The 21,630-nt window shown below is 40.6% G+C and overlaps 1 protein-coding gene across 2 annotated transcripts in view; it reads left to right on the plus strand.

The window, feature by feature from the left end:
- Positions 1–934: 934 nt before the first annotated feature.
- The window catches only part of LOC110507829 (cell adhesion molecule DSCAM-like), a 130,101-nt gene continuing 109,405 nt past the window's right edge, over positions 935–21,630 (plus strand). For both annotated transcript variants that reach the window (XM_021588124.3, XM_021588125.3), the window contains exons 1-3: positions 935–1,768; positions 19,306–19,623; positions 19,733–19,879. In XM_021588124.3, the coding sequence (XP_021443799.1) occupies positions 1,726–1,768; positions 19,306–19,623; positions 19,733–19,879 (508 nt within the window). In that variant the 5' untranslated portion in view covers positions 935–1,725. The remainder of the gene's footprint in view (positions 1,769–19,305; positions 19,624–19,732; positions 19,880–21,630) is intronic.

Raw genomic sequence — 21,630 nt, forward strand, 5'->3', positions numbered from 1 at the left:
ACGTATCCTCCTCATGGTTATTTTTCAGTAGTTAGAATTGTATTAGGATCCCCATTAGCTGTTGCAAAAGCAGCATCTACTCTTCCTGGGGTCCACATGAAACAGAACATAATACCGAACTATGATGCACAAAACAGCTCAAGGACAGTGGTACATACATTTAATTTAGCAGTCTATATGCCTGGAGAGGGATAGGGGCCAGTCCTGGATGTGTGACTGCAGACAGAGGATGCTGACAGACAGGTCCTCTGTTTGCAGTAAATGGCCTCTTGTGCAGGTCTGATGATTTTAGAAGCTTATCAGACAGGACCTGCTCCTGGGCAGAGGCTTGCCAGGGAAAGGACCAGAGGCAGGTCAATGTTAAATGCACCAAATCCAGCTAGAATTCACAATCAAAACAATAGCATAATACTTGCTGATGTTAGAACATCATTTATTATTCAATTATATTTCAACACAATGACAAAATGTAATGCCAACCCGAAATATAGTAAAAAAATAAAGAACAAATTACTTTTAAAAATTTGTTTCAATAAGATATCATTACATATTTTACATGCATTTTACCGACCTAATGGTAGATTTGAGTGTATGATTAATTTCAAATCAATTTATAAAATGATTTCCCACAAAATATATTATAAAAAAAACTCAAGGGCTCTTTGCATCAATAACATTGTGAAGGCATAGTCCACTGTCCCTCTCCTGTATAAAAAAAAATACGTGTATCGTCATGTTCCTATTGTGTCTTTAATAAAAGTACCACTTATTTACTTACGCACGCACTTTGTGTGCCTGTATACCACCGTGCGTAAAATGTTCTCCTTGTTAACCGGCTCTTCAGGTGCGCCTTCTTTAACTGCAAATATACCCTCCCTGCTGTACATGCTCTCACCTAGCGCCTAGGAGGACTGGCTGGCGCCTCTGCTCCTTTAAGGCAATGAGGAATTAAAGTGGCTGCAGAGGCAGGGGAGAGGGTTATGAGGCAGCGAGGGTTACCGCATGGACCAACGCGATTAAAAGGGCAGTGGGAAGATGCGCGTGCTTGCCTCTTGCTGGACTGAGAGAGGTGGTGAAGATGGTCTGACTTCAGCTCATCCGGATTGGGTTTTCATTCTTATTGAACTGACCATTTACTCTTTATTTTAAGTTATTTTATTTGTCACGTTTTGTTTCCCAACCTGCTTCTATTTTTCAGTTTTCGATTTAAGATGCTTTTTTTGGATTCCACATTGTTATTGTTTAGGTGTCCAGGTTTTAACACCCAGACATTTTTTTGAGGACCTATCGTTGCCCGCGTGCCACTACCCTGACTCAGCATCACACCTGGACTGCAGGCGAGCGCTGTATCCCCCTCGAGCATCCCTTTGAAGAGCAGGGGAAGTAGCAAGGCACGGAGGACCAGAGTAGAGCTGCGCAGAGTCGGATCACAGCTTTAACCAAGACAATCAGAGATACACATACTATATTCTCCAAGCGTAAAGAGGGGTCGGAAAGGGGAGAGGAAGAGTAGGCTACGAGAGTACCAGGGAGGGAGTTATAGAGAAACAAGGAGGAGACGGTGAAAACATTCAGATCAGCAGAGAGTTGCACTGGTTACTAGAAGCTAGTAGCAAATGTTTAACATTACACCTGCCACAGAACATAATTATAGGAAAGCAGCGGTCAAAGAGTGCGGAGGAAGACGAGAAAACATAGCTTTGGGGGATTTGAACGGAGCGGGGCATGTGGATATTTGCAGTTATCTTTTTCCAGAGCATCTTAAATGGTAAGTTTACATTTCACATTTGAATGTTAGTTATGTCAGTAATTCAGTGAGTAAAGCAAAGTAGATTAGGGGGTTGGAGGTCACCTGTGTTACACATGATAACATTGTATGGTTGCCAACAGTGCTAGGGAGAGAGGAACGGGAGTGAAATGTGCTTTAATCTGTTTTACCTATAAAGCACATCATTGGTTAGTATTTGATAGAATCACACATATTATGTTTTTAGGCAGTTAGGGGATTTCTTATGATGCCTTCATTATTCAATTGCGTATTTCATTGCTTGCTGAGGAAATAAATTGATGTTGCCTTGCCTTGTTCAAGAGAGGTTTGATAAAGTAGACGTGACCTTAAGGTTTAAACCTTAATTGTTGTCAGTTACATTTACTACATCGAATGTAACCCATATTTTCATGTCTGGATGTATATACCGGTAGGCTATGATTTCAGTCCGAAGTAGCATGGGCCTCAATAATGAGTGACGTATTTTATATACTGGACATTTGGTTTAACCCCCTTCCCCTCCCCCATCCAATGTATTTATTTAGAGTTGTATATTTTAAAATTCAATGTAGGGTATTCAGATTCGAAAGGACATTAAAGGCATGTAAAAGCTGAAAATGTATCATTTTATGTGAATTAAATTGATTAATTTAAGTCTATCCTTAGAGATTTATGATATTATATTAAAATACTACATTGATTTTGAATACATGCATGCAAGTTTTCATTAAACAATGCAATGCATTTCTAACCGTTGCACAGGGGTGTAGACAAATGAAGACATGTAAATTAACAATAATGGTGTATCAATGAGAGAGAAAAAATGTAAGCCACCAGGACCTGATAATGTTGAAAAATGGCTTACCAGAAAAGGGACCCCTGTAGACACTGCAAACACATGTTTTATTTCTTATTGAGATAATGCTGGTAAATATATTTGAAAGAGCTTGCAGGCCATATATCATGTAACAGAAATAAAAAACAATGATATTATAGAATATTACACACAGAATTATTCTGTCTCCTTTCATGTGATCAATTCATATTGATTTGCAATCTCCAAAGATTGAAAAAGACCAAGAGATGATAGAAAGACAATTTCTTAATGCATTCAGTTAAAAGGTGTGTGTGTGTATATTTGTGTAGTGTGTGTGTGCTTTCATAAATCTGTGAATTTGCAATGTGAAGCTAATCGGGGAGAAGAGTAAATTGATACAATTTATTACTTACACAGGATCAAATAAACCATTATTTATTGGATATAATCTCTTCCCCAGGAAGGGAGTTATGACAAGGCTGGGTGTGTACGGAAAGGGGTAGAAAATATATCTTCTTACAAAATGTAAAAGCTGACAAGATGGGGGTGTTGCAGATATTGTAAGTTAACAGGGTAGAACCTCTGCTTGTGGTTATGTCGTAGAGGGTCGCTGAATTTACCGCATCAGGCAAAAAGGGGGCATTGGAGGTTTGGGATTAACCCATTGTAGCACATCGAGGGACGCTCATTTTATACCAACGCAGATATGACAAGTTGAACCCAACCCACTTGGCAAGAAAATCAATGGTTAATTTCTAGTTGCTTGTTTCACGCCACTCCCCCTCCCTCCCCAAAAAATCCCAAAACTTAAATTATACATATTTAACTATCATCCCCTTTTCCTTGTAATGCAATTCTCAGTCAGCTGCTTATTTACATCTATGTTAGGCTATTCCATCTCTACTCCACATAAAATGTTATCTCCCTCACTCACACTGGCTTCTGTGGAAACTCATAAAAGAACAATAAGCATTCGTTGTTAATCATTATAATTGCGCTGTGACATTAGATCAACTGTCTGGCCAGCCTGGATCCATATACTGTATAGTCTCAGAAGCCTTCATATTGGTAACCTAATATGAGAATAGAATAAACGGTACATGCAAAAATGTATATTGTATTATTTGGGAATGGCTTCATCCTTCTGTGCTGTTCTATTGTCCTACATGTTATGCCTTTGTGGACAATGGGCATAGAATGCAGTTGGAGCTGTGATCATGCTTTATTTCGCTGCACTGTATTTCATTATGTTTTCTGTGTTTGGTTTTCTGAAGATGGTGATTATCATGATAATGATGAGGTCTGTATTGACTGAGCTGAGCTGACGATGGTAGAATGAAAGGCCTTGTAGTTACACAGAGAAATTGGATTCTAGAAAATGTTTCCTTTTTAGAGTTAGGTTTATCTATAGATCCTATTAAATTACTGTTCTAAATACTCAATTTGTATTCTAATTCCTAATCCTATAGGTCTATCACATGCTCACTGGCCTTTCTCTATGGAAACCTCCATTATGGGTGTCAGGAAAGTGTGAGTTTGGCACAATAAGGCTATACTGAGCGGTGACCTGGAAGTGCTTGGTAAGGGCCCAGCCACTTCCTGAGCCCTTATTGTGCATATTCTGTCATAATGATAATTGAGGAAATTATACATGAAATGCACAATACAAGATACAGCTAAAATATCTAATTTTTGAGGAAACTTGGTCAGTAGATTAGTTTTCTCTGTTGTAATTAACCCCCGAATACAAAATACTACAGGTATGATATTTTTAAGCATTCTTATAATTTTAATTCTGGCCTATTAACTCCATTTATCCATATTTTCTGAAGATATTATGATTTTATTTTGAACCATTAAAGCATTTATAAAACATGAATTAATAATACGTAACTTAAAATATGTATTTATTTTGTGTACTGTGGGTTACCTTTGATCATTTTTATTTAAATTGAATTGTAATTAAGAGATACAGTAGGATGTAGCTATCTTTAGGCTAAGGGCTAAGGAAACATGTTTATTTTTGCTCTCTGAACGATGCCTTAAAGCAAAACCCATCCAAGCTCCAATTCTGTTTGTAAAAATTATGAGGCGAGGCAGCTCACATAGGGCCCTTATTCATGGGGTGCACGTTTGTCTTAATATTGTTTTGAACATTCGTTTTAGGACTGATGCCTGACTGAGCGTTCTACTCAATGCATTGTCAATAAGTGCTGATAAAGATTTAAATAAAGGTGCATTACAGTGGCTTGCAAATACAATGAAATGTCAAAAGGAGGCAAATAATTAATAGGAAAAACCTTTGTCAGATTGATTTTAGGTGTTAGCTAGCTAAGATTGGGGGAGACCACCAGATTTAGCTAGCTAACGTTAGCATTGCTAGCTATTTTTGACAAACTTTGCTAGCTAATGACAACATTGCCATCTATCGAAAGTACATTTTACAACATATACTGTATATCATGGCAAAGTTGTTTCCTACTAAATATGTGCAATGTCAATGTATTACCAGCCCACTATACTGTAATTTAGACAAAAGAGTCATTGGCCTCCATTCACAATGACTGGGCTTATCACAATTTCTTGGGCACCACTATGGCAGAGGGCGGCTTGAGAACGTTCATAACAATGGCATGACTCGACAGAGTGACTGAGGTGCAACCTGCAGATTCCAGCACAGTGATTGAGAGACAGACCTGAGCAAGGCCGTTTGAGATGGCCTACATCTATTTTGTCTTCAATAAATTAACATTTACACTAAGGTCAATAGGTCACGCACACTTCTCATGTACACATTTCTATCTCAATCAACGTGCCCGTCTTTCTCGTTGTCGAGAGAATATATATAAACTAAACAAACATTTTAACTCAACAGTTTCAACAATTTTACAGTTCATAGTTATAGTTATAGTTCATATAAGGAAATCAGTCAATTTAAATAAATAAATTGGGCCTTAATCTATGGATTTCACGACTGGGCAGGGGTGCAGTCATGGGTGGGCCTGGGAGGGCATAGGCCCACCCACTTGGCAGCCAGGCCCAGCCAATCAGAGTTAGTTTATCCCCACAAAAGGGATTTATTACAGATAAAAATACTTCTCAGCAACCCCCCCCCCCCCCCCCCCCCCCCCTGCCAACATCACTTAGTCTGCCAAGTTAGCATGACAACACATTAGGAACCTGAGAAGGAAAATGTAATGGAGACTGGGGGCAGCTTGATTTGACTAAACTTGGCAGAGAGGAGGAACCTGTGTTTCAGTGGAGTTAATCTACTGGGGGCAATTAAGGCAGCGCACTGATTACAGATCCATCTGTTCCTGTATAGTGAGGTGCTCCTCTTGTAAGACGTATGCCTTTGAATCCTCCATATCTATTTAAAGATCTTTAAGACTGACCGTCTTTTGGTAGCAGTGGCCTCATGCAGGCAATTGAGGAGGACTTAGTGGACTAGACCTGAATGACAGAACATTTAGTAGATAGATGTGTTCAAAGTTGACCTGTTTTCATACCCCACCCTACCATGAGACATCCATGTCTTCGTCACTGGAAAAAGTAAACGATTGGGTTTTATATCATTTAAAAGCTTACAAACAGGGTTATCAAACTATTAAAACATTTCTTGAAATAAATGTTATCAGCCAAAACATGACACTCACCGTCCAGAGTATGCTGCGTCTCAACTAATGGCGGGTACAACACAAACAGTTCAGATGATGTAAAATAGAGTCTAAGCTTCAAAATGTGTGAACATTTTAAAAATCAGAGTTTACAATATTTTTGATCATTGACGTTAAAGGTTAAAAAAAAAGTAGATTTCTATTTAAAAAACACCAAAAAAAACAAGAAATTAGATTTTTTTTTAGCAACCGTGTTTGTAAGCTTTTAAATTATGTCAAACTCAACCGTTTATCTTTTCCATTGATTAAGACATGGATGTCTCATGGTAGGATGGGGTATGCAAGAAATGTTACCTTTGAGCACATCTAACCCCTAAATGTTTTGTCATTCAGGTCCACAAAGTTACTTTCTGACCTTCGTCAACTAGGTATCAGAGCAGCACATGTGACCTAGCTATGAAAACATGTATAGTAAGGCAGTAAAATATATAGTCTCACTGTGTGTTATTATTATTATTATTTTTTTTGCATTTTACCCCCTCTTTCCTCCCCAATTTCATGATATCCAATTACGATCTTGTCTCATCGCTCCAACTCCCCAACGGGCTCGGAGAGGCGAAGTTCGAGTCATGTGTCCTCCGAAACCTGCCCGCTGAACCCGAAAGTCAGCCGCACCAATGTGTCGGAGAAAACACTGTTCAACTGACGGCCGAAGTCAGTCTGCAGGTGCCTGGCCCACCACAAGGAGTCGTAAGAGCGCGATTAGCCAAGTAAAGCCAATCTCTCTCCTAACCCGAAACGAGGCTGGGTCAGTTGTGCGCTGCGCTATGGTACTCCCGATCACGGCTGGTTGTGACACAGCCTGGGAACGAACCCGGGTCTGTAGTGAAGCCTCAATCACTGCAATGCAGTGCCTTAGGCCGCTGCACCACTCGGGAGGCCCTCAATGTATGTATTGATAGATACAGTACCTATCTGATAAGTAAATGTGAGTTCAGTTCAAACATGATTTCATCACTTGTTTAAGGTCAATTATTCCCTAGAGTAGTTTTGAGAGGGTGTTTGCTTGTGGAAAAGTATGTGTGGTAGTGTTGTTGTTGTCATTCCTGAGGAACGGTTGCTAATGGTAATGTCTGATAATCGAGACCCTGATGTGTAATAATGGATCTCCCAGTTCACACATACTGACTCCATAATGAAGATGCCTACTAAAGATGTTCAGCAGCCGTTTTGCAGTCTAATTAGTAATGGGGCATGGGAGACTCACAGTGGTGGTGGTGGTATGTTTCACTGAATGTAAAATCTAATTACAAATCAGACTGTGTATCCTTAAGGATTCTGCTGAATCAGAACAATATAATTGCATTATCACCATGTAAATGGCTTTCACATTAAAATGTTAACTATACCGTTTAGCATCGACGGGGGGAAAAAACGCACACAGATTTATATGTTTGATCAACCATGTAGAGAGAGGGTGCATCTGGCAAAGACAGGTCATGTTATTTTATGTCATGTTATTTTATGTCATGTTGGTGACTCTCTCACGGTTTGTCCCTTTGAGCTTGGTATTTTCCTCACATTTCATCTGCTTCTCTTTGTCTTATTGACTGCCACTCTTTTACCTCCTTCTAGTGTTTCATCTCTTGTACTGTCTCCTATGTCCTTATCACAGATACACTTCTCAATCAGTCATTCTGTGAATGTACCAAGTTATGTTTCCTGAGGTATTTTACAATTAGAGTCTTCAGAGACCTTTTATGCATAGAACCAATAGTAAAGTAGGCTGAGGGGTAACAGAGGCAGGACAGAGGCAGGACAGAGGCAGGACAGAGGCAGGACAGGCAGGACAGAGGCAGGACAGGCAGGACAGGCAGGACAGAGGCAGGACAGAGGCAGGACAGGCAGGACAGAGGCAGGACAGAGGCAGGACCGAGGCAGGACAGAGGCAGGACAGAGGCAGGGGTGGATAGACAGTGAAGGAAAGACACATTAGTCCAGCTTGGTTTCTCGACAAGGCTTTATTTTTAAACCTGGCACAGACGGTAAGATTTAAGACCAATTTAGTGCCTGCTATTATTAGCTGTCCATTTTAAAAGTGCTGTCATTTGCTGGGTTGAGGAAAGATGTGTGTGTAGGTGTGTGAATGTGCCTGCTGTACCCAGAGGAGTCAGATTGATGCTTTTGCATCCTATGGTCATTCTGGTGTGAGAGACTGCATGCCTTTGTGCTTATTTCTATATGCCATATGCTCAACTATGAATATTTCTGCTAACCCTAGAGTCACCTTTCATATTAATGTGTGCTGCTGGAAAATACCAGAGTGGTTTAACAATCAAAGGCTAGGATCACTGTGATGGTTTCACTTTCTGGGGGTTTTCTACACTAAAAGATGCAAATACTGTTTGTTTTCACAATATGCTAACTTCATATCTGTTCTCAGAATACAGAGAAAGAGACACAAACCACAGTGTATGAATGAGCCTGCATTCCAATGAATTTGGATCAGTTACCAATTTGATGTTTTGATATGCACAGTTGCACCTCTAAAAAGAGGTGGTTTCTATTGAAAGAATCTGTGTCCCCAGGAATCAGTAACTTTGTGACTGCTGGTAAATGTCTCATTAGTGTTGCTAGCCTGAGCTTTATTATGTGTTGCTTTCCCTCTCTCTATCAGCCTTTCCCCAGAAGTGATTATGCTAATTGCTGTTTGATCAGATGATTACATTATAATTCGATTAATCCGGAGTACTAAATGCTCTGAATACATTTGCGTCTGCTTGGCTTGCTGGCTTTACAGAGCTAACGTCCCCTGTCACACAGCGAACACACAGGAGAAAGAGACAACCCTAGAACATGTATTTTTTGCAGGGATGGTGTGTAGTGAGGAAGGGGGATAATAAAGCAAACAGGGGAATGACGGAGAAGAGAGGAGGATGCAGGTTGGCTGGGGGATTCTTCAGGGAACACATGCTATGCTCCTTAGTGTTAAATAAACATGTTTTCTTTACGGTTTGGATGTGATAAATGTTTAATATAATACGTCTATAACGATTGTCAAATAGGTCTGGAGTATTTAAGTGAGTGTGGCACATAGCATATTTAAAGGGCCCTGGTTATGGGGCAGCTAATAAGATGACAGGAGCCAGCTGCTGTGACATTAGCACTGACACACTTCACAACGCCAGCTGTTCATGACCGACTTCTGTTAAACAACAGTGGAATGTGGATCAATGGAAGTAACAACAAGATGTGATCACTTCTGTTGGTTTCTCAGCTGGTGTTACAACACTGTCTAACAATAAATGGGGCGTTTGCAACTTATTTTACATTGGCTACATGATTTATGATCACCTGGGCATTTTCAGTTGATTTTGTTGACCTTTTCACCTGTTCGCCTATTGTAGTTTTCTCTATAATTCCACCTCCACACTGTAGAATGTCTACATTTGCCACCACTCTGGAAGATGCTGTTCCCATAGCGAGCATGCAGGTTGGCAGTGATGAGTATATGCAGGACAACATCATTGATGCCCCTGCACCTGTGGTCAGTTCATCATTAATTCTGCAGAAGAGTAATCAGTCTCCTTCCAGTGTTTGTGTACATAGACAGTCATCCATCCACCATCTAAAGAACCCTCAAACTACGCTATCAACAGTATGTAATATACTCAATTATTCTAACTCTGTGTGAGGAAGCTAAGCAGGGTTGTCTGTCAAAATACCGTTGACCGCATGTCCTCTTGACTTGGGGTGTGTTCAGTTCGGTTTACCGCTGCGTTTTTTTAACAGCCTTTGCGGTATGTTTGACCCCGTTTGGTGGCTGTGGCGAGGTTTGGCCTGATCAATATGGGTGTGACAACTAGAAATCGCAAAACTTGTGCAGCACACCATACACAATCGTCCTCTGGGCCACCATAATCATGCTGTCTTTAACTGGTTGTTCAGTACAGTAGCATTTCCTGTACAAAGGAATCCGACAAAGGATATAAGAAGAATTCAGCACACTATACTCAAAAGGTTCACTGCTCTTTCTTTATTCATACAGTCCAGTGTGACTATGCCCTCCTCATCTAAAAGGTTGCCACCCAGTGTTGGTCTACTATATCATTAAATGAAGATGGTCTAACATCTTGGCATTATCTCTGTAGGTTTAAGCAGTGGTTAAGTTTCGTCTACACGCATTGACTCCCCCATGCTACTCACTCTGACGCTCACAGGATTTGTCAAGGGGATTAGCTTCAGCTTGCCATAAATACACCATGTTGTTTTAATTTATGTTAATTTGTTTGTGGAAAGTTGACCCAATATGAAAATGCTGCACTACCAATTTCTTAAGAAATATGGAAAGAAACCGGAGTATTCCCTTATCAGCTTGCAGTATGAATCAGCCTTGAAAAGTCTGGGCACTGAGGAGGACAATCATTGAGTAATTTTAAGAATTTGGTATTCTCATGAGAATACAATTGTTTTCTCCCATCTATTTGATTGAATATGCAAATAGTTTGCTCAGTTAATGCCTCAAAGAAACTCTTTCTCCACACTTTAGTGTTCATATTGCACCCCAAAATACTATTATTTGTACCCTGGTACTTTTTATTCAGCTGTAGTAGCAGCAGAGGGAGTTGCTATAGTTTGGTATCCAGTATACTGTAATCCCCCATCAGATTCTCTCCCTCCCGTTGGTTCATCAGCAGCATGATTTAGACATCAACGTCTGGAACGCTGACATTCTCCCCACTGAGATATGCTGCTGCTGCTGCCTCCTTCTATATTAATGAGACATCCACTCTCACCCATTTAACACATGAAAATAAAAGTAGATCTAGAAAGGTGCACCGTGGGGCTCCGCTTTACCATATCCTACTCCTCTGACATCAGACGATGGATCTGTCTTTGCATATCACCAGTGAGCAGAGCAGAGCAGAGCAGACAGCGGCCCCTTTCTTCTGTCATGTCCTGGTTAATATTCATGAAAGCAAATTGGGAGACTGTCATTTAGCAAGTTCCTGTACAAGCCCTGTGTGTAGCCCCTGGGCAGAAAGAGGAGAATGCTTACTCACATTGGATAACCCCCCCCATTGCCCCCTACCTCTTTCCTTTTCTTCCCCATCTCCTGTCTCTGCTCCTGATCCCACTCCACCTCCCAGGCACAGCACAGAGGGCTGCTTTAATTACCCAGCGTTCCTGGTTGACAGAGCCTGTCACAGTGCAGCAGCTGCCCGCCCCGTCTCACCCTGCCCCGTGTGCCCAAGCCAACTGAGAGCCCGACGACAGGCCACTGGCTCACCAGACGTGACATGGGTGCCCTATAAAATACTTGGACCCAACTGATTAGTCCACCATACAACTCTCTCTGGATCTCCCTATTTCTTTCTCTCTTTTTCTGCTCTCTATGTCTGTCAGATGAGCTCATGATAAAATGATGGGCAAAATATGGAATAGCACCAATGGATGATTGCAATTTAAACAGTAAACATCCAAGCAAATGCAGTACATAAACTGTACATGTGGCAGTATTCATTAGAGGAAGGCAGTAAGGGGTTAAAGCATGCATACATGTTGTTCGAGTTTGTACCATCAGCATCGATTGCACGTTGAATTAAATGAGTCCTGAAAGCCCTCTGTGATGGCTGATTACACCTGTCTGTCAGCTGATGAATTCTACTGCCTTTGATTGATCAGCTTAACTCAACAAATTTGAATATTCATATTTATAATCATATTCATGACAACTGTGTTGTGTAAACATTGGTTTTTCACACTGCACCTATATGTTAATATGGGGGCCTGTTCTGGGCGCAGATAATAATCATGCTAAGCATTCCATCCAAAAATCACAACAAGGCAGTTGCATAATGGCAGCGTGATTGAGAGTTATTTTCATATTAAAATGAGAGAGGAGCCATCTGGTGCTATGGAATGTTGATGTTAATGGACGTCATTTCAATACTGAAGTAAAAGGATAATAGATTTCAAATTGTTGTTACGCTCAAGTGTTACACTTTCGGAACTACTGCTCATTGATGTGTTTCATTACAGATGTTTTCATATTAGCATTATTGTTTTGTTTTACCAATATAGTGCTGATACCACACATTTAATGCAATGATTAAGCTATCATTCTCTGTGCATATACATAAATTATTTCATGCACTGCTCTGCTCAGTTGCTTAGGAATTAAACATGCATTCACAGTAATGATATACTGATAATATTCCCAGGTGCATGTAACTACTGTACAGTAGTTACTTTTATATAGTATATCTAGTATGTCGATACCCCTTCAAATTAGTGCATTCGGCTATTTCAGCCACACCCGTTGCTGACAGGTGTAAAAAAAAAATTGAGCACACAGCCATACAATCTCCATAGACAAACATTGGCAGTAGAATGGTTTTACTGAAGAGCTCAGTGACTTTCAAGTGACTTGCCACCTTTCCAACAAGTAAGTTTCGTCAAATTTTGGCCCTGCTAGAGCTGCCCCGGTCAACTGTAAGTGCTGTTATTGTGAAGTGGAAAAATCTAGGAGCAACAATGGCTCAGCCGCGAAGTGGTAGGCCACACAAGCTCACAGAATGGGACCGCCGAGTGCTGAATCCTGTAGCATATAAAAATCGCCTGTCCTTGCTTGCAACACTCACTACCAAGTTCCAAACTTCCTCTGGATGTCAGCACAAGAACTGTTAGTTGGGAGCTTCATGAAATGGGTTTCCATTGCCGAGCAGCCGCAAACAAGCCTAAGATCACCATGCGCAATGCCAAGTGTCGGCTGGAGTGGTGTAAAGCCGCCACCATTGGACTCTGGAGCAGTGGAAACGCGTTCTCTGGAGTGATGAATCATGCTTCACCATCTGGCAGTCCGAAGGACGAATCTGGGTTTGGCAGATGCCGGGAGAACACTACCGGTCCCAATGCATAGTGCCAACTGTTACGTTTGGTGGAGGAGGAATAATGGTCTGGGGCTGTTTTTCATGGTTTGGGCTAGGCCCCTTAGTTCCATTGAAGGGAAATCTTAACGCTACAGCATACAATGACATTCTAGACGTTTCTGTGCTTCCAACTTTGTTGCAACAGTGTGGGGAAGGCCCTTTCCAGTTTTAGCATGACAATGCCCCTGTGCACAAAGCGAGGTACATACAGAAATGGTTTGTCGAGATCGGTGTGGAAGAACTTCACTGGCCTGCACAGAGCCCTGACTTCAACCATATTGAACACCTTTGGGATGAATTAGAACGCTCACTTCGAGCTAGGCCTAATCGCCCAACATCAGTGCCCGACCTCACTAATGCTCTTGTGGCTGAATGGAAGCAAGTCCCTGCAGCAATGTTCCAACATTTAGTGGAAAGCCTTCCCAGGAGAGTGGAGGCTGTTATAGCAGTAAAGGGGGGACCAACTCCATATTAATGCTCATGATTTTGTCAAGAGATGTTCGACGAGCAGGTGTCCACATATTTCTGGTCATATATGTGGTCCTCACGCAAAGCATCATGTTCTTCTGGCATAAACATTTTCCTTGTTTGTTTTCATGGTTAGATTCCCATCTCTGGGCTCTCCAACATCTCCAACATTTGCTAATCTCAGAAAATAAAAATCTGTTTAGGGATATGTTTTGGATTTATATTCCCAACTAGAATCCTCCCCCCTTCTCACTGAAAAAGACGGTAGCGATGAAGTGGTCTTGTCTTTTTTCTTCTCCCTCCAGCTTTGCTGATAGAAACAAAGCTTGGTTAATTATGGATGCATATACAACATTATTGAACAGTGTCACTTCTTTAGTCTTTATGGTTCAGCTCATGAAAAATTATGGCAATTACACATTTCCTCTGTGGTTATTTAGTAAGTGGTTAGGTTTGAGAGGAGTTGTTCGGGCATGAGAAGCATGACGCTGTGTGGGGCTTCTGAGGAGGTTGTACCTGGGTGGAACTCATGTAGACATCCTTGGTAAGGAATGGGTGTAGCAGTACAGTGACATGATACTCAGTATGATTAGATCCACAAGGACCTTTGACTTCTCTGCAGTTGGTCTTATCGAACCAATCTTTGTTATGACTACACTGTGCTAAATTGAGTTTCTTTTATGAGTTTTATGTCTTATTAGTCATATGTACAGGATACACATGGTATACACCGTCCAACTAAATGCTTACTTGCAGGTTCCTTCTCAACAATGCAACAACAATAAGAAATAATAAAAGATAAGAATACCATCATAAAGTAAATGGCTCAGTAGGATAGATTAAATATGTACTCCCAGTGTAAATGAACAAGGTATTCAAGTGAAATTTAAGAGATGGCTTTTTGTTTGGGAATTGTATTCATCAGTGTTATTTCTGTTTGAAATGACTGGAAAGGACTTCTTGTTCCACTCGTTTTAGAAATATAATGTGTGCTGCATCTGTGTTCTTTCTCAGTCATTGGCTCTGATTGCTCTTGATAAACCACCAAATATCTGTAACACAGAAATGTTTCAGTGACACAGACTTTTAGAAAGGCGTCAAATACTATATTCAACATATCTTACATTTGTATCAATGCAATAGGGATTTTAATGTTTCTAAAATATTAACAACATCACCAATTCTTGATTAATTATTTAAAACACCTACCTATACACTCCCTTGAAAAAAAGACTCTGGGTCTCAATGGTTAAACAAAGGTTAAATAAAGGTTAAATAAAGGTTAAATAAATACATGTTGATGATTTCAAAGATCATTTTTCATTAATATTAGCACACCTACAGGTTGAGGATGTATTATCAATCGGCCACAAAGAAGGGTTCTATGTTTAGCCCCAGCTAGAAAAGGAATGAATTACAATTTGATAGGATTTTGATGTATTATTTGACAATTGAGTCTTTAACGCAGCTACAGACCCATACAGAGCAATACGATTTTCACTCCATTTTAAAAGATGTAAACAGGCACCACCTTGATAGAACTGCTTTTTATCTCAATCAATGTTATTTATTTATTATTGAGCAAATCATGATGGGCTTCAATGGATAAGCCTAGGTCATTCATAGACACAATTCAAACCTTCCTGCAGCTACAGTATGTTGCAGATGCTAGTACGGAGAGAGAGAGAGAGAGAGAGAGAGAGAGAGAGAGAGAGAGAGAGAGAGAGAGAGAGAGAGAGAGAGAGAGAGAGAGAGAGAGAGAGAGAGAGAGAGAGAGAGAGAGAGAGAGAGAGAGAGAGAGAGAGAGAGAGAGAGAGAGAGAGAGAGAGAGAGAGAGAAGCCTTCCTGTTGTAAGTCATGGGCGTAATGCAGCTAGACTCAGGATACCCTTAAGTGTCTGTGAAATCATGTGTGGGTGTGCATCATGAGTCACCCCTATCGTCTGTCCTGTATGTATGGCTGCCATTGACAGGTTGATCAGTCTGAGGAGGCTAATGCTCAGCTAGTGCCTCCATCACCCATTAAGGAATGATCTCAGTCACAGCCAGGGATTCTCTCAGGCCTACTCTCTGCCATAGACAACACTGTCTGACTGACTCATAGGGTCCCCTAAGAAATACAGTTATGGATGAGCCACTGGTTATACAGGAGTGTGTTTTCTTTAACGCCCACTACAGTAAATGGGTTCAACTGGTAAGAGTGGCTACCATTGATGCCAACTTACCTCTGGACTGAACAGAAACTCTCACATCAGAAACTGCTGAGTAGAGCAATATGGACGTTTTTTGTTGTTGTTGTAATTATTTGTTTTTATTTTGTATTTGTGTGTGCGTGTGTGCACGGATGGTTGTGTGTATCTCTTTGCGGGTCAAAGCCGCTGGAGCATAGAGAGGGTGGAAACCACTGCGATTTGAAACCTCGTTAGAAATGTATGAAGTGCTAAAATGTTTTATCCCCAGGGAGGCCTAGCTAGCTGTCACTGGTAAGCCATTTACTGCTAGGCACGGACTCTGACACCAGACAGAGATCCAGAGGTAGGCAGCAGGCAGGCACAGGATCATGCTCAGCCAGGAGTAGTTATACACAGAGTGTACAAAACATTAAGAACACCTTCCTAATATTGAGTTGCACCAATATTGTCCCTCAGAACAGCTTGAATTTGTTGGGGCATGGACTCTACAAGGTATCGAAAGCGTTCCACAGGGATGCTGGCCCATGTTGACTCCAATGCTTCCCACAGTTGTGTCAAGTTGGCTGGATGTATTTTGGGTGGTGGACCATTCTTGAAACACATGGGAAACTGTTGAGTGTGAAAAACCCAGCATCCCAGGTACATACTACCATACAATATTTAGGCACTTAAATCTTGGCATTTATTATTATTATTATTATTATTTTGTTTTACCCATTCACCCTTTGAATGGTACACAGACACAATTCATGCCTCAATTGTCTAGAGGCTTAAAAATACTTATTTAACCCGTCTCCTCCCCCTCATCTACATTGATTGACGTGGATTTAACAAGTGACATCAATATGTCATGGAAAGAGCAGGTGTCCATAATGTTTTGTACACCTAGTTTATACACCACTCAGTAATCAACCACCTAGAAATTAGCACTGAGCCACCTGATGCTAATTGGTCCCACTTCGTGTTTCTCTCCCTTCCAAGGGAGCTACGTAACGACACACACTTTTACATCATGAACACTCTTTCCACCTTGTTGCTCCCCTGCTCAACCAAAACAGCATACATGTTCAAGGTTGTCTATGAGCAAATTACCTCACTTCAAGGACTGTTATTTTACTTTTATGTAATGAATGTGATTTAAGCGGTATCAAGGATTAGAGGATGAAAGGTCCATATTAAAGACACTGTAAACATCAGGTTCATAACAAAAGCATTTATTGGTTTCATCATGGCCAAGTAAATAACTATCCTGATGTATTTACAAGTAAACATGCATATACTACCAGTCAAAACTTTGGACACACCTACTCATTCGAGGGTTTTTATTTATTCTTACTATTTTATACATTGTGGAATAATAGTGAAGACATCCAAACTATGAAATAACACATATGGAATCATGTAGTAACCAAAAAAAGTGTTAAACAAATCGAAATATATTTGAGATTCTTCAAAGTAGCCACCCTTTGCCTTGATGCCAGCTTTGCACACTCTTGGCATTCTCTCAACCAGCTTCATGAGGTAGCCACCTGGAATGCATTTCAATTAGCAGGTGTGCCTTGTTAAAAGTTCATTTGCGGAATTTATTTTCTTATTAATGCGTTTGAGACAATCAGTTGTGTTTTGACAAAGTAGGGGTGGTATACAGAAGATATCCCTATTTGGTAAAAGACCAAGTCCATATTATGGCAAGAACAGCTCAAATAAGCAAAGAAAAATTACAGTCCATCATCAATATAAGACATGAAGGTCAGTCAATCCGGAAAATTTGAAGAACTTTGAATGTTTCTTCAAGTGCAGTCGCAAACACCATCATGCGCTATGATGAAACTGGCTCTCTTGAGGACCGCCACAGGAAAGGAAGACCCAGAGTTACCGCTGCTGCAGAGAACAAGTTCAGTAGAGTTAACTGCACCTTAGATTGCAGCCCAAAATAAATTCTTCACAGAGTTCAAGTAACAGACACATCTTAACATCAACTGTTCAGAGGAGACTGTGTGAATCAGGTCTTCATGGTTGAATTACTGCAAAGAAACCACTACGAAAGGTCATTAATAATAAGAAGAGACTTGCTTGGTCCAAGAAACACGAGCAATGGACTGGTGGAAATCTGTCCTTTGGTCTGATGAGTCCAAATTTGAGATGTTTGGTTCCAAACGCTGTGTCGTTGTGAGACGCAGAGTAGGTGAACGGATGATCTCTGCATATGTGGTTCCCACCATGAAGCATGGAGGAGGAGGTGTGATGGTGTGGTGGTGCTTTGCTGGTGTCTCTGATTTATTGAGAATTCAAGGCACACTTAACCAGCATGGATAACACAGCATTCTGCAGCGATACGCCATCCCATCTGGTTTGCACTCAGTGGGACTATCATTTGCTTTTCAACAGGACAACGCCCCAAAACACACCTCCAGGCTGTGTAAGGGCTATTTGACCAAGAAGGAGAGTGATGAAGTGCTGAATCAGATGACCTGGCCTCCACAATCACCTGACCTCAACCCAATTGAGATGCTTTAGGATAATTTGGACCGCAGAGTGAAGAAAAATCAGCCAACAAGTGCTCAGCATATGTGGGAACTCCTTCAAGACTGTTGGAAAAGCATTCCTCATGAAGCAGGTTGAGAGAATGCCAAAAGTGTGCAAAGCTGTCATCAAGCTACATTAAAGAATCTCATATATAATATAAATTTAGTTTTGTTTAACACTTTTTTGTTTACTACATTATTCCATATGTGTTATTTCATAGTTTTAATATCTTCACTGTTATTCTACAATGTAGAAAATAGTCAAAATAAAGAAAAACTCTTAAGAGTAGGTGTATCCAAACTTTTGATTTGTACTGTATATTGGATCTTAATTTGACCAGTATTGTCGCAGCAAGTAGAGTAGAGTAGAGTAAACAGGCACACTTTTATTCCGTACAAAAATAGGCACAAAAAATGTTCCCCAAAACACGGAACATAAACTATACAAGTATTGCACGTGAACATACACCGTTAACAATGAACAATTACACACTAAGACATGATGGGGAACAGAGGACTAAATACATGTAGATTGATTGGGGAATGAAAACCAGGTGTGTATGGAACAAGACAAAACAAATGGACATATGAAAAATGGAGCGGCGGTGTCTAGAAAGCCGGTGACGTCGATCGCTGAACGCCACCCGAACAAGGAGAGGATCTGACTTAGCCGGAAGTCGTGACAAAAATAATCCTGCAGCAACAGGATTTGAAATTTTAGTCCATAATGTTGCTTGATCAGTGGTTAGGCTATTAGCTGGCTAAAATGAGGCTACATGAAAAGTGTAATACTGTTAATATAACTGTGTGTTAGTGCAGGTTTTCAGTGAATTTATGTAAATCATTAAGCTGATCTGCATTTTCTCAGCAGGAAAATTTGCAGCAACAAAGTGTGATCAAATTAAGATCCTGCGCCTTATGTATACCCAGTCAGTCAGTTGTCATGTCATCAAAAAATGTTGTTCTCTTTGTTCTCCTCTCTTGCAGTTTTTAGTGAAGATCTACGTTCCAGCTTATATTTTGTCAATGCATCTTTGCAAGAGGTAGTGTTTGCCAGCACCACAGGGACCCTGGTGCCCTGTCCCGCTGCAGGGGTGCCTCCTGCCTCGCTGCGCTGGTATCTGGCCACCGAAGAGGAGATCTACGATGTGCCCGGGATCCGCCACGTGCACCCCAATGGCACCCTCCAGATCTTTAACTTCCTCCCCTCCAGCTTTAGTAAGCTAATCCATGACAATACCTACTATTGCACAGCTGAAAATCCTTCAGGAAAAATAAGAAGTCAAGATGTCCACATTAAGGCCGGTAAGTGCTTCTTTTAAATAATAAATGTTGTTTTCATTCCTTAATTTCAGCTTGTACAGTATGTATTTAATTTGCTTTTGCCAAATGCCACCCCTCTTGCTATCCTCAGTATTTCGGGAACCCTACACCGTTCGGGTGGAGGACCAGAAAGCCATGAGAGGCAATGTAGCGGTCTTCAAGTGCATTATCCCTGCCTCCGTGGAGGCTTACGTCACTGTCGTATCGTGGGAGAAAGACACAGTCTCACTATCCTCAGGTAAGACAATATTCTTATATCTTGGTCAGAATTTTGTTCAATTCCTTGCTTTGACTCTTCAAATCAGCTATTGGATTACAAGTTCAGAAGAGGGATTCTTAGGTGTAGCTAACAAAACAAGATTTGTTTACACAGACAGTGCTATGGATCCAAAGATTTCTACATGTGAAGCCTTCCCTGGTTTGCTCTTTGTACTTGGGCCACTGTTGTGTCTCTCTGTGACTTACTGTACCTGCTTGTGGTCTCAGTCAGCCATTACTGAAGCTCCATGGAATCCTGTCCTCCAACAGTAATAGCAAGGCTGATGTCTGTCTGTCATTTTGACCCACCCCCGACCCCCTCGATTGGAATCATTCATTGCACAGGTTGATATTGTACATTAAACGTTCAATTGATGCCCACCCTCTGGGCAATTTTGCTTTATATGGTGCATTTAGAAAAACTATAGACAAGCACGCACCTCAAGCCATTTGACAGAGGGCGAATTGTGGGACATGTTTTAGTAACATGTTAAATGTGTCTGCTCAAGCACGAAGATCCCTTCTGTGATCCATGTCTGTGTGTACTGGTTGCTAGTCGAGGTATCACTGTTTCTGCTGCTGTAAGGAGATATTATATGATCTATAATGACTGCACATGAGTTTTGCAGATTCAGACGAGTGAAAAAGATGCTAGCCTCTGTGAAACCTAGAAGTTATCACTTTTTACTGTGTCACATTCATAGCCTTGAAAAGTAGAGTAGTATAGGAAGTGGAATTTTGACTTCTCTTGTTTAAATGATGTACTCAACTATATAACATAGGGCAGATGTGTAATAGCTAGTGTTTTTTTTAAAGTGAATTTAGGTCATGCAGTATTGTATTCCTATGGAAGCTTTATTTTAATTTGTTCAACTTTTACAACAGCCAGGGTATTGTAAAGGTGAATAATGTGTTTTATCATTACCCAGTTCTTAGGAGTGCTTTTACATGCATTACAAACAATCTAGATGGGATTGTCCCTGTTTATTCCACACGAGGCCTGTCAGAAGCATCATCAGCATGGTCAGAATCAGTGCTCTTTCCCTGCTAAATATTTGATGATGTCCTGATGCATGAGCAAATGCACCTTACACTGTTATGGAGAGGGTGTGTTTACGGCATGAGCAGGGGTTACAATGGGCATTAAAGGTGTTTGTTTTATTTCTTTACCAGGGGTTTGATCCCAGGTTGTGTGTGTGTGTATATGTTTGTATATATGTTAGCGTACGGTTATCAACCAGGCCTGGAAACAAAGCAGATTGAACCAACCTATTCTTCTCTGAGGGTTGCCAGCCCTGCACTTTACATTTTTAATGAAAGAAGACTTGGTCTCGGTTGACACAAAATAAAGCTATCCAACTGCTGTGCTAAATGATTAATCTAAGGTTTTTGACTGGTACTATATGTATTTTATGGATTAATGTTTCATAAAATCCATTTAAAGTAGACACCTTAGCATGAAGTGTTATCCTATATATCTTAAAAATCATATTTTAATATGTACAAGCGACTGGTTTGCATTGCGTCTCGTCTGAAGCCTTTGAATTTCCAGTGATTCATATCAGGGGTAAATATATGTATAATTACAGACTAGGGCTGGTTTTAATTAATCAACTGTGATTGAAAAGTTAATTACAATATGAATGACCTCTTAAAATAAGGACTGCTTAGTAGTCATTTGAAGTGGCCCTGTTTTCAGTCTGAATGAGCACCGCAACTCACAACCCCTAA

This window comes from Oncorhynchus mykiss, chromosome 27 (assembly GCF_057628025.1).
Source record: "Oncorhynchus mykiss isolate SJ-2025 chromosome 27, ASM5762802v1, whole genome shotgun sequence".
In the NCBI taxonomy this organism is placed as follows: domain Eukaryota; kingdom Metazoa; phylum Chordata; class Actinopteri; order Salmoniformes; family Salmonidae; genus Oncorhynchus; species Oncorhynchus mykiss.